The 13,428-nt window shown below is 43.5% G+C and overlaps 1 protein-coding gene across 3 annotated transcripts in view; it reads right to left on the reverse strand.

The window, feature by feature from the left end:
• SLC4A8 (solute carrier family 4 member 8) overlaps window positions 1–13,428 on the reverse strand; it is a 68,474-nt gene that overhangs the window by 20,173 nt on the left and 34,873 nt on the right. For all 3 annotated transcript variants that reach the window (XR_013982673.1, XM_080994445.1, XM_080994446.1), the window contains exons 9-15: window positions 11,747–11,834; window positions 11,021–11,167; window positions 9,712–9,815; window positions 8,805–8,979; window positions 7,795–7,928; window positions 6,711–6,956; window positions 2,708–2,813 (exon numbers count right to left, since the gene is read on the reverse strand). Coding sequence is in view for 2 of the 3 variants with exons in the window: in XM_080994445.1 (XP_080850571.1) it covers window positions 2,708–2,813; window positions 6,711–6,956; window positions 7,795–7,928; window positions 8,805–8,979; window positions 9,712–9,815; window positions 11,021–11,167; window positions 11,747–11,834 (1,000 nt within the window). In the remaining variant the exon portion in view is untranslated. The remainder of the gene's footprint in view (window positions 1–2,707; window positions 2,814–6,710; window positions 6,957–7,794; window positions 7,929–8,804; window positions 8,980–9,711; window positions 9,816–11,020; window positions 11,168–11,746; window positions 11,835–13,428) is intronic.

Raw genomic sequence — 13,428 nt, forward strand, 5'->3', positions numbered from 1 at the left:
TTCCACTGTACAAAAGGGGGCAACTTGGTTCAGCCCACTTTAGAAGTTTATAAGACCAGAGCGTTGCCAAAGTTGTTATATGAAGCACCACTGTGGGCCATGGCCAATTTAGACTCACTGCAGAGAGCTCAAAATAATTATTCGCACAGACTCCTGTTAGTCCCCATTTCTACAAAAATAGCACTACTCCCTGCAGAACTGGGTGTAATGCCCATTAAAGCCAAAGCCATTAGACTAGCTCTGCTTTTGGGATTAAAAACTATTTTTTAAGCAGATATCAGAATCTTTCATGAAAACTTTTGAAGATTAGGCTTCCAACTTGTGGAAACGTGAAATTCAGCTTGCTGCCACAAGCTTGGGACTCTCTGCCCCCTTTCTTGTGACGCAGTGTTTTGAGAGAGCTAAATAATTAATACTCGAAAGGCTGGGAGACACTGAGATGCAATCTCAAGTGGTTGAGATCAACATCTGTCAATCGAATAAATTGTATGCTTCTTTTATCCCATTGCACCCATCCCGGCCAAGATATCTGGTAGATTTACCAAATGTTAAAATGAGGACAGCCTTCACACAGGCAAGACTAAATGTCGTTCCATTAGCAGACTGGAATGGCCGACATCTGAAGGAGCGTCTCCACCCCCATCGTTCTACCCGGACACTGAGGTCCAGCACCGAGGGCCTTCTGGCGGTTCCCTCACTGCGAGAAGCCAAGTTACAGGGAACCAGGCAGAGGGCCTTCTCGGTAGTGGCGCCTTCCCTGTGGAACACCCTCCCACCAGATGTCAAAGAGAACAACAACTACCAGGCTTTTAGAAGACATCTGAAGGCAGCCCTGTTTCGGGAAGCTTTTAATATTTGATGTATTATAGCATTTTAATATTCTTTTGGAAGCCGCCCAGAGTGGCTGGGGAAGCCCAGCCAGATGGGCGGGGTATAAATAATAAATTATTATTATTATAATAAAGGAGTTCCTAAGAAAGGTAGAATTTGTGGCTGCAACTCTGTATCAATGGAAGGCATAACTCATGTACTCCTTGAGTGCCCTTTCTATGATGATCTCAGAAACAATTACATCCACCCATTGACTTAGCTGTCAACCTTCAGATTTGAAAATAAGGGATCAGCAGCATAGCTGTCAACTTTCGGATTTGAAAATAAGGGATCAGCAGCCTCACCTGTCCCAGAGACAGTCTACGGTATATCTAACCATCCGGGATAGCAGCGGGAAGCAGCAGGAAACAGCGCTGAAATAAGGGAATTTCCCACAAAAAAAGGGAAGGTTGACAGCTATGCCCATTGCCAAGATTGCAGAAGGGAAGGTCGTCTCTTTCAAAGACCTGTTTTTTGCTGCCAGGTGTTGAGAGATATACAGTGGTACCTCATTTTAAGTACTTAATTCGTTCCAGAGGTCCATTCTTAACCTAAAACTGTTCTTAACCTGAAGCACCACTTTAGCTAATGGGGCCTCCTGCTGCCACTGCGCCGCCGGAGCACGATTTCTGTTCTTATCCTGAAGCAAAGTTCTTAACCCAAGGTAATATTTCTGGGTTAGCGGAGTCTGTAACCTGAAGCGTATGTAACCTGAAGCATATGTAACCCGAGGTACCACTGTATATCCTTTAGAACATTTAAATTTCTTGTTAAGGCTTTACAGATTTGTGTAACAAAACTTGAGGGGGGAACGGGAAGTGATTTATCCATTAGGGGTCAGGGAGTAGAAATGTAAACCATTATTAGTAGCAGTATCCCTGTTGTTATTATTTTTATTTTATGTGTGTAAAGGCTGCTTGCTAAACACAATAAACCAAACTGACTAACATAGGTTGGAAATTGTTGAAATAAATAAAACAGTGGCTTAAACAAGGTTCAGACAGGTTCTGCCAGCAGTTCATCAAACTTAATTGTCTTGTAATATGTGAACAAAAAGCCAAAACCATTTTTTTCTCAAACAGTTCTTCTCCAGCAATGAAGGAACATGCTTTTTATTTTTAAAATGCTATGTTTCCATATTTTCTTTTTGCAAATACAGTGGTACCTCAGTTTAAGTCCTGTTTACGAACGATTCAGTTTACGAACTCCGCAAAACTGGAAGTAGTGTCCCAGTTTGCAAACTTTACCTCGGTCTAAGAATGGAATCGAAACGGTGGAAGGGCACTGGCAGTGGGAGGCCTCATTAGGGAAAGTGCACCGTGGTTTAACAATGGTTTCGGTTTAAGAACAGACTTCCGGAACATATTAAGTTCGTAAACCAAGGTACCAGTGTACATATTTTACTACAACAGTTCTGCTGCAACCCACTGAAAGCTAATGTAATGCAGGCATCCCTTCCAGATGTTTTGGCCTACAACTCCCATGATCCCTAGCTAACAGGACCAGTGGTCAGGGATGATGGGAACTGTAGTCCAAAACATCTGGAGGGCCAAAGGTTGGGGGTGCCTGACGTAGTGAATTAGTGGGAGTGTCAGACAAGGATCAGAGAAGCCTAATTTCAAATTAGCACATAGCCATGAAGTTCCTTGGAAAAGTTCCCTGGAGGAAAGGCAGGATCATAGTAATTGTAGACAAGAACTTTAAGGGTACACATGTAAAAAAAATAAGTGCTAATATTATTGGTTTAATAAATGCTGATCTAATCAATTGGTAATGCTGTGCTACAGACATCAACCCATCTCCAATGGGGGGGTGGATGCAAAGACCAGAGACTTACGGAGACTGTGAGATTAGCCCATGTGACGGCTGAAGGAATGATGTTGTTTTCTTTCCAGTACTTCAGGGTCTCATTGCTGGGATTCGCTGGGGCTGAACACCTGCAGCTGACAGGCAAAGGAAAGGGTTAATAAAGCACACTGAGAATGTCTCAAAAGACAGCCTTGTTTACATTCCAAAGCAAAATGGCATATCCATTTGTGATGGAGTGGGGGAAAACACAAAAACCGTATTGTTCCATTTGTGGTAGACACCTCCATTCAGAAAACATTTACTTGGGAATCATTCCCACAATTGAGACTTTGTTCTGTCCAAATCCTTCATGAGAGGAGAAACTCAACAGAGCTGCCTTTAACTACATGGCCTGAACTGGTGGCCCTGCCTTCCCTCTTCGACTTTACTTCCATGCCTGGATGGATCACGTGACCACTTTACAAACAGATAATTCCTCATTACTACAGTCATACCTTGGGTTACAGACGCTTCAGGTTGCGTTTTTTCAGGTTACGGACCACCGAAACCCAGAAGTACCGAAATGGGTTACTTCCGGGTTTCGGCGGTCGCGCATGCACAGAAGCACTAAATCGCACTTTGCACATGTGCATAAGCACCAAATCGCAACCCGTGTGTCCACTGTATGAAGCTTCCGTTATCTCCAGACTATTGCTGGAGCAATATTCTAGTCTGCCTGGTCATGGCTGCTGCCTATATGCAGCCAGAATCTGGAGCTGTCCATGGTCCTAATTCCCTGTCTGAACTGTAGTTTCACTTTCTTGATCCTCCCTGCAGACTCCACCTGCAACAGAAGTGCTAGCAGGTATAACAATCAGTAAATAAATGAGACACACAAGAACCCCCTTGAGAAATAGCTTGAGGAATGCACCCTATGCCACAGTATGGGTAGCACAATTCAAAGTCTTGGTGCTGACCTTTAAAGCCTTAAACAGCCTTGGCCCAGTATACCTGAAGGAGTGTCTCCACCCTCATCGTTCAGCCCGGACACTGAGGTCCAGCTCCGAGGGCCTTCTGGCGGTTCCCTCACTGTGAGAAGTGAGTTTACAGGGAACCAGACAGAGGGCCTTCTCAGTAGTGGTACCCACCCTGTGGAACGCCCTCCCATCAGATGTCAAGGAAATAAATAACTATACAACTGTTAGAAGACATCTGAAGGCAGCCCTGTATCGGAAAGCTTTTAATGTTTGATGTTTTATTATGTTTTTATATTTGTTGGAAGCAGCACAGAGTGGCTGGGGCAACCCAGCTAGATGGGCGGGTATGAAAATAACAACAACAGCAAGCAGCTGCAGCACGCTGCACCTGGAACAGATGTGCTGGCAGATATAACAACCATTAAATAAACAGCACACACAACAACCCCCTTGAGAAACAGGTCAAGGAATGCACCCTATGCTACAGTATGGGCCATGGCTAATAAGTGCCCAAAATGCTTATAAATTAACCTTTATAAATTGAAAATGCAAATATCCATACCAGAGAGAGAAAGTGTGGGTCTGTGTATATGTGTAGCTGTACAGCATAAAAATCCTTTGAATGACCTCTGTTATCTTCTTCACTAAATGAGCTCCAGACTTCCGGGTTAGCGCCTCCGGCAATGGCGGATTTCCTCTGACTGGGAGGAATCCGCTTCGTGGAAATTAGGGTCTGGACCGCCACGGCGAGGCGGAGACCCACTAAAAACCACAGGCGGGAGAAGCCTGTGGACATGGGATTCGGCTGGCACCTTTTGCGCCTCCCCTACTCGCAGGGAAACCCGGTTTCGGGGATCTGGAGCAACGTGGGGTGAATGGCGCGGTGTTTCGAATCGACTGCTCTTTTCACAGAATGAAGCCGCATTGCTGTTGCCGGAGAGCGCTGACTTTTTCCTGTGGACAATTGGACTCTAAACAACTACCCATGAGTAGAACGGAAAATTGGACTATGAAACATCTTAATTTGGCACCGAAGCGGGAAGGTCTAAACAGGAAGTCCACCTTCCGCTTTTGTAAATAGATTGAAGCAAAGACATTGCAAGCTAAAGTCTGGAAAGTCGTTTGTAAAGGACTAAATTTCCATCAGTTAAAACTACCAAACCCCCCTTGGAAGCAGGAGAAGAGGGGGGAAATCTTAGATTGTTTAAACCTGCAGGAGAGAGAGTAAAGAAAGATAAATTTCCACCGTCTTGAACCTGGGAACGGGGTGTCAGAGACAGACGCTTTGGAGAAGTTCATTGACTGTGAATAAAACGTTTTTTGACAGATAGTTAAAAAAGAGAAACATATTGATTCCAATGTTTCCTTTTGCATTTAAAAGGAACAAAATATCTGAAAAACGAAAGTAATTTTGTTGCGGGATCTGCTTTTAAAAAGACAAACAGAAATTGTTTCCTCTAGAGGGAGCTTGTGAAACTGTTGCTGGAGTCGATCTGGGGAATTCTACAGCTGTAGAGATTAAAGATCGTGGGAACCAGACATTGACCTTGAACAAGAATGTGCCCAGAAGAAGCCTTAGTGCTTGTTTTTTGCAAGACAATCGCTTTACTGGAACAGCTACATGAGAAGATGGATTTGATGACTGTTGCAGTTAGCAATTTTGGACAAACAGTCAATACCTATATAGAAACCACTCAGGAACCAACCCAGGAATTTGCTTTGACAGGGCAAGTTGTGCAGAAGACAAAGGAGGAGGTTGCTGCTGAACCTCAAGTAATAGAAATGGAGAGAGCCTTGCAGGAACATAAGTTGTTGTTTCTGACGACTGAACCTGGAGAAAGTCAGATTTGGAGAGATGGAGTACTGTTTGGTTTGGAGATGGGAAGTTGGATAGATCCCCCTATGCAGGGATGCTTTGACTTTTGGGATCTGGTTTTGGGCCAGGGGGAGTTTGGAGTTGTGGGGGCCCTTAACCTGGGAGGGACTTTGAAACATGCCTTCAAATATTTTTTGGATTTCAGTGCTGACTATGGAGAATGGGCTGACCTGTCGAGAAGGGATAAAGATATTGTCAAGTTGGAGTCTCCCCGAGATCTACCCCTCAGTGAGAAAGGAAGGAAATCAAGAATAAGATCAGCAGAAGACAAAGTAAAGTGCAGGTATAAACATGAAGAAGACCTGCAGAAGGGACATGGAAAAGATTTAAGAGCCTCGGATAGAAGGTCACCAGGTTGATGGACTAGATGGAAGGGATAGAAAGGACTGACAAAACCCGAGACCAGGAAGATGAGACGATGGATGAAGATTGGAAGAAAGTTTAAAAATTCATTTAGAGAATTATTGTAAAATTAATGAGTGTTAGAAAAAATGCTGGAATGAAACTATTTGGCTTTAGTAGAAATGCTATAAGGAATTATGTATAAATAAGTTTTAAGTTTTAAGCTTTAGGGCTTTTTATGGTAAGATAAGGTTAAAATAAATTAAGGTAATTTAATGACAGAATATAGTGAAAGATGGAAAGGATTTGCTGAGATAATTAATAACTAGAATACAAAAAAGGGAGGTGTGGGGAGGTCGATGAAACAAGTTAACGAAAGATAAAGATTTGGGAATATTGGATTTGATTTTAAATTTTTTGTTTGCTTTTGTTTTTGGTTTTGATGTATTGTGTGTTTTGTTTTTTGTTTTTTTGTTTTTACTGACTTGTATTGTTTAATTCCTTTTCTTTTTTGTTTTGTTTTTCCTTTTCCTTTTTTTATCTCTGTAACTTTAAATTCTCAATAAATATCATTTTTTAAAAAAACCTAAATGAGCTCCATCCAACTAAAATTATTTCCTCCACTGCCTCCAATATATGAATGGGCTGATATACCTAGATGTATTTTTATTATGGGGTGTCATTTCAGTGAATCTATCATGCAGTAGTATTTGCTTAACCATTGCTGGAATGAGGGGGGAATTCCTTTGCTTCCCAGTTCTGTGCAGCAGACATTCTCAGAGCACTCAGTGAATTCAAACAAACCGAAAGAAAAATCAATAGGCTACATTTAAACAAGGAGAGCAACAGTAACTCACTAATACAAGCTCAGTTGATCAAGATCCGTGTGCATATGAAATGGGTAGGTTTTCCCCAACTTAATCAGTTTCTCTAGAGACTCATAGATGAAAATGATGCAGATCAAAGAGGCAAACGCTTCTTCTGTAAAGCGAGTTATGTGGCACACAAGGCAGCTGGCATCAGTTGCTACAAGGAGGACGCACATGAATGTAGTCCACAGGCCAATGCAAGTTCGTAGAGAGAGATAATTTAGGTGATAGTCTCTGCAAAAAAGAAGAAGAAGACCAAGTTAGACTCTCTCCATTGCAGAACGTATTTAATTCAAACCCATAATCAGAACAGAAAAAAGCTGCAATGCAATATAGAGTTAAGTAAATGATCCTAAAATGCTATTGACTCTGTTTTGCTTTGTGGCCAAACTCTACCATCCTTAAACGGTAAAGATAAAAGACCCCTGAACGGTTAAGTCCAGTTGAATTCGACTATTGATTACACACAGTAATAAATATTATCTCCAGCCACAATGAACCCTTTTAATCGCAGATGACATCGCTTTATCTTCTGCCACTTTTTTAAAGTTTAGAGGCCCAACACCATGTGGATAGGGCTCTCCGCATGTGTCTTTTCCACTGGATGTGGACCACATTGTGTGATGAAGGACTGGAAACAAATTAATTTAATTAAATAATTGAACTTCCAAAGTTCAGCATCTTGGTTGATGGCATTCAACCATTTCTGTGAGAGTAAAGAGGAGGGGGGCATTGTCCCTCTCCAGTTATTTTTATTATTTTTAGTATTTTATTAAATTCATTCACAGATATCAGGGCAATTCACAACATAAAACTTAGGGAACAACATAGCAAATCATGAGTAGCAAAATCATGGCGGTTGCCATTTTCCACCCCCCCCCCCGGCTTGCTATGCATCACAATTAGCCCCAGATCACACCAAAGCAGGGAAGTGGGGTAAGGGGAGAAACATTAGGTCCATTCACCAGACCGACAGACCGACTCTCTGTCTCTGTCTGTCTCTGTCTCTCTTCCACGTCCTTTTTTCAAACTATAAAAAGTGTTTGCCCCTTAAGAGAGCACATAGCCTTACTTGCAGAATTTGAATAAAATCTTCTCGAAGACCAGTACCGGCCCAGTACTTCCCAAGATGGTGAGAGGCTGACCAGCAAAGAGGGAATACACCACCCCAGTCATTGAAGCTCCAAGCAAGGATTCTATTGCACTCTGCAGGTGTGAACAGGTAAAAACAGAAGGGTGGCCATGTTGAGTCAGACTATTGGTCCATTCAGCTCACCTAACTAACTCCAGATTCTACAGCAGAGGCGAAGTTTCAGAGATTCAGATACCTATAGAACAGCCTCCGTGTTTTGGCGTCTTCGGCATTCTCTTTGCAATGATTGCTTGATTGTCTCACCACCACCACATATTTCTTTTAACAGAGTTTGTGGTGAGTGGGGGAGTTACAGCAGTATAAAAAAAAATCACCCTTTCCCTAGAAATAGGCTAACTGTGTGGAGATAGATAGCTCAGGAAGCAATTTCAAATAGCACCAGTTTTCAGGTTCAATAGCCCTCAGCCTCTGCTTTCTCACACTCACACTCCTTATTATTATGGATCAACTTACTGTCACCCTTTAATTTATATTCAGACTCATGAATGTCCTTTAAGTATTGCATTCTGTCTATAAGTCTAGTAAATCAATTAAAAAGGAAGTCCGACCACTGAGCATTTTCTGACTGAATACAAAGCATGGTTGAAAAGTGTTCAGAGGCCATCTGTCAAGGTGAGGAATCCTAAGTACATACCCTCACCCTCTGTTCTAAAAGAGATTATGGAGAATGTGTCTTCTATAACAAATGAACACCTGAAGGCCACATTCTCCTGGGGGTATAAAATTCCATACTTCAGAGATGTGTCACTGGCCACACAAACTGAGTGATGAAGTCTGTCACAGTGAGATAAAAACATTGGCTCTATTAATGCTGAACAGCACACAAACCTGAAATGTAGAAGAGCAGCAGTTAAGTTAAATGCTTGCTGCTTTTTTGCAATGCTACCTAGGAATTATTCATAACACATGAGAGGGGGGAACTTTCTTACTATTTCTCCCTCTGTTGCTTCTCCAAGCAACCCCCCAAAGGTGATCACAGGAGACATGCAGGCACAGTACAGGAAGAGGAAGGAAGCTAAGCACTGCAAACTCATAGCATCTTTATAGTCGCTCCAGTACCAAGGAACCTTCCGTTTCACATCCAAGATCAAACCACCAAACAGCCTGCAAAGAAAATACAGGGAGGTCAACAAGAAAAAGGTGGGCAGATACATCATTTGATTTCCACAAGGGAGTTAACAAAAGAGGGACAGAGGCATAGTTGAAAGTGGTATGATTGTAGTGTTAGTCGTGCCCATTCAATTATCATGTCAGGTTCTGCAAAAATCTTATTTCACCCCAAATGAGTGTGGGGTGAAAGGTGTGGGTGTGTGGGTGTGGGTGTGTTTTCACACGCACACACATGCAGATAGTGGAGGATGATATCTTCATCACACCACCTTGATCCTCTATAAAATTGTTGTCTATAGGCAACCAGATGACCAATTCACAAAACGACAGCCTGAATTGTGGCTAATTTGGGCATTACTTATAAATGGGCATCTGCACTTGCTAGAATCATTCGGACTTCTGAATCTCCACTATAAAAAAGTAATGAGGTTTACTGCTGGGTCACTTCATACTTCTAACTAGCCTTCTGACTAGGGCCCTCCATGCTATGAAAGCCACCTGGACCAATGTTTCAAAAACAGAAGTTGTACTTGTGTATCACCAACTTGTGTGGCAGTGAAGGTCATACTTTAAATTACCTGTTGTGTGAAGAATTGTGGTTTATTTTGTCTGCCTTGAATCTACTGCCAATTTTGTTGGATGACCATAAACACTCTGCAAGCTCTAGTGCTATGGAAGAGGGAAGGTGGCCTTTAGCAGAAACCATTTGAGGCACCTAGAACATACCTTCCTGTTCGCTGGAGCTCTGGCCCACCATGATCATCTTCTGCGTCCTCTTGGCTAATGCTTCCATTAGGGGCTCCTGGTGTTCCCTGTAACTTTCTCTTTTCCTAATAAAGTGGGAACATTATGAACAACCCCATTAATTTCTATCCAAGGAATCAAGGAAGAGTTCATTAACTGAGTGAAAGTAACTGGAGCCAATCCAAACATGAAAACAGCATTTGGGCTTGAATGGAACTAAGAAAGTGAAAATAAGGAAAGAAAGAAGCAATAGACAGTGGATTGAGTCAATCAGTGTTCTGCCTATGAAGGCATGCTATATTTATGGCAGGCTGTCCTCTGTCCTGACACTGAAGCAATCACCCAACGGGTTCATTATCTTTGTGCATAATTTCTGTAGGGTGGAATTTGAAAGAAGGAAATGAGATGGGGTTCTAGGCAAAAGGGCAGCAAGGGAGAATGACTGAAATCATTTAAAGCTATATATGGGTGATGGAGTCGCAAATTTGCAACAAAAGACTACAAATGTGAGCCAAGTCAGCCACATTCTTCCACCATAATAGGTGAACACTCCAACTCAACTCAGTGTATTCTGCTCTGAAAAGTGCATTAGCAGTCTAGACCAGGCTTCCTCAACCTCGGCCCTCCAGATGTTTTTTGGCCTACAACTCCCATGATCCCTAGCTGGCAGGAGCAGTGGTCAGGGATGCTGGGAATTGTAGTCTCAAAACATCTGGAGGGCCAATGTTGAGGAAGCCTGGTCTAGACAGTCAAGGATGAAGAAGAAGAAGAAGAAGAAGAAGAGCCTCTAACAGGCTACATGGCTGGTGAGTTGCATTCAGCTTGGCAGGTCACAGATAGTACAACTCCTTCCAGACAAAAGGGTTAGACAAAGCCAGATGTTCTCAATTATTTCAGTTCATGGTGGACAGAAAAAAAAGCCCCACCCATATTATTTCCCTTTTGTTTCAGCCTGCAGCAAGTCATTTGTTTCCATCGGACAAACTCTCAAAAAATGATGTTTACAACAAAGGTACCAAAAGCCAAATCCTGTACGTCATGTGCAATAGCATATGAGAGACAACAGGGGCGTTTCCCCTATAGTTCAATGTTCCAAAAAGGCTGAACAGACTCTGCTTCAGGGCCCTAGTGTGGACAAACAGGTGGAAAGGCTTAAAATGTAACATGGTTTTGATTACACTATTAATGCTGTCCACCTAATCAAAGGACCAACCTATGGAGTACAAAGGCATCGCTTCCAAAAACACAGCCATCGTGTTCTAGTGTACCGGAGAAGAAAGTCATTATTTACCTGGGAAGGGAGATTTTTTGGTGGCTCAATTCTAATTGATGGATCCCATTCTCCAGGTGGTAGCACCGTCGCCTGATCTAGAAATTCATCAATCCCAGCTAAAAGGTCGTTACGGTTCCTAGCTTTATAAGCAACATCATGGAAAATCTGTAGACAGGAGATCAAGACAAAGCCATCAGTCTGTTACATTACATACAACAACAACAAAGCCATATGAAATTTGCATGATGTTTTGCCAGATAAATAATTTGCAATCTCAGCTATTGGTTTGTTTGTCCTGAAAAACAGGTAACAAGATATTTGTCATTGCATTATATTTTTCATTACATATTTTTCATTGCATTATCTTATAAGCGGGAGCAATATGCTGGCTGTTGGGGTATAAAGTCTTCTACCAGGCCATGAAAGGCTTCTCCCTCAAAAAAAGAGTATGGTTGAATATAGAATGGGTTGGATGACCATATATGCTTTCAATAATCTGTTGCAAACAATGCTCATATAGTTTATTCTAACGTATAATGTTAATGTATCTGCTTCTTTGTTGTTTTAAAAATTGAATTTCACAAAATGGGTAGCAGCCTGAGCAAAATGTCTCATATTTCTAGCAACAGTTTTGCATTCCTATTCTCTTATCATTGTGACATTCTTTCTGAAACGCGAATTATGGCAGAAAGGCAAAGCAATGCAAACAAAAGGGGTGAAAATATATTTTGTATTTTACTGTACCTCATCAGTCATTAGGGTAGCCATTGACCTTCCAATCTCATGATACTGTTGTCCTTTCCCTAGTGGACCCAGCAAGATAAACATGAACCTAGGGAGAAATGGGGCAGACATTTTTTAAGGCTTTGAGAAGTTAACATTCCTTTAAGGCAGGCATCCCCAAACTCGGCCCTCCAGCCATTTTGGGACTACAATTCCCATCATCCCTGACCACTGGTCCTGATAGCTAGGGATGATGGGAGTTGTAGTCCCAAAACAGCTGGAGGGCCGAGTTTGGAGATGCCTGCTTTTAGCCAAGTATTGACATGTAACATTTCACAAGTATGGGAAGAGAAACTGGGCTCAGATGAAGCCTGTCTTCCACGACCTCCCCACCACCTACATCCATGATGCTGTGATGCAGTTTAATGTAGAGTTACCAGACATCCCCAGATTTGCAAATCTGTCCCCGGACAAATTCTGTCCTCAGAATATCCCCCGATTTGCAAATCTGTCCCCGGGAAACGTGGCAGTGGCAGCCTCGGCAGGCCAGAGCCAGCCTGGTAGCGCGGTTGGCTCTGGCTGGCTTCAGGAGCTGCTCTCTGCCGCCGCCACTGCCGAAGGGGAACAAGGGATGTCCGGCAGTGCAGATCTCCTGCTCCCTTCCCCCTTTGTTTTGACAGATCGGAGGAGGTTCAGGAGGCATGGGCAGGCGACGCAACACTGCCCAGTTTTTTAAAAAAGCTGTGCATTTCTGTTTCACAGGGTGCAAAACAAGGGCTTTGCACCTTTATACAATATGCATGTGTGTTTGGTTGGGCCCAGGGTCTTTTGCCTCACCATCCCCACTACTGACTCCCTGTTGCTACCATAGATTCCAGAGTATTAGGCGACTGGGCATATTAGACGACCCCCAACTTTTCCTGCAAAAATATAAAGTTTGGGATATACTCGCCATATAAGACCACCCCCGCCTGCAGCCAACTAGCAGCAGCCCGAGGCGAGGTGAGTGGGCCCCGATCGGCCATCCAGCAAAGCAGCAGGCTGTGCTTACCGGCTGGTGGTTCTGGCAGTTATGGGGATGCCCAGCTCCTTGGAGCTCTGGCAGAAGCCACGCACCACCTCGCCGCGGGAAGAGGAGGCTGCCGCAGTTGCTGCTGCTTCGGGATAGCTGCCTGCTATCCGGCGGTCCCCATGGTGGCAGGATGGGCGAGCGAGTGAGAGGGCAAGGGCTTGCAATGGGGTGGGTGGGAAGAGTCGCCGCCAGTTCTTCTCTCCAGCCCGCAGCCACTGCCTGGCTGCCTCCCGCGCAGCCGTCGCCACCTGCCACAACCATACCCGGCGTATAAGGCGACCCCGACTTTGGAGAAGATTTTATGGGGTTCAAAAGTCACCTTATCTAAAAAAAAGTGTCCCCGGATTCATTGAAAAAAATCTGGTAACCGTAGTTTAATGAACACAGTGAGGAGAGGACTGGGATCCCAGATATACACACTGTCAGAGTCAAGTTCCCTCTCCAACCCATTGGGGCACCAAACTGAATTGTCAGGCTCACTTTCCTCCCAGCCCCAGCCAACTGGGGCTAGTTCATGCTTGCAGGCTTCCTTTGGCTCTCATTCATTTTGGGGAAGTTGGGGTGGGAGGTAACATCAACCTCTCTTCCAATTCAGGCATTGCACCTTCTTCCTGTCCTGTGACAACAATGG

The sequence above is a fragment of the Podarcis pityusensis genome (genome assembly GCF_964106645.2).
Source record: "Podarcis pityusensis genome assembly, chromosome: 2".
Classification (NCBI taxonomy): Eukaryota; Metazoa; Chordata; class Lepidosauria; order Squamata; family Lacertidae; genus Podarcis; species Podarcis pityusensis.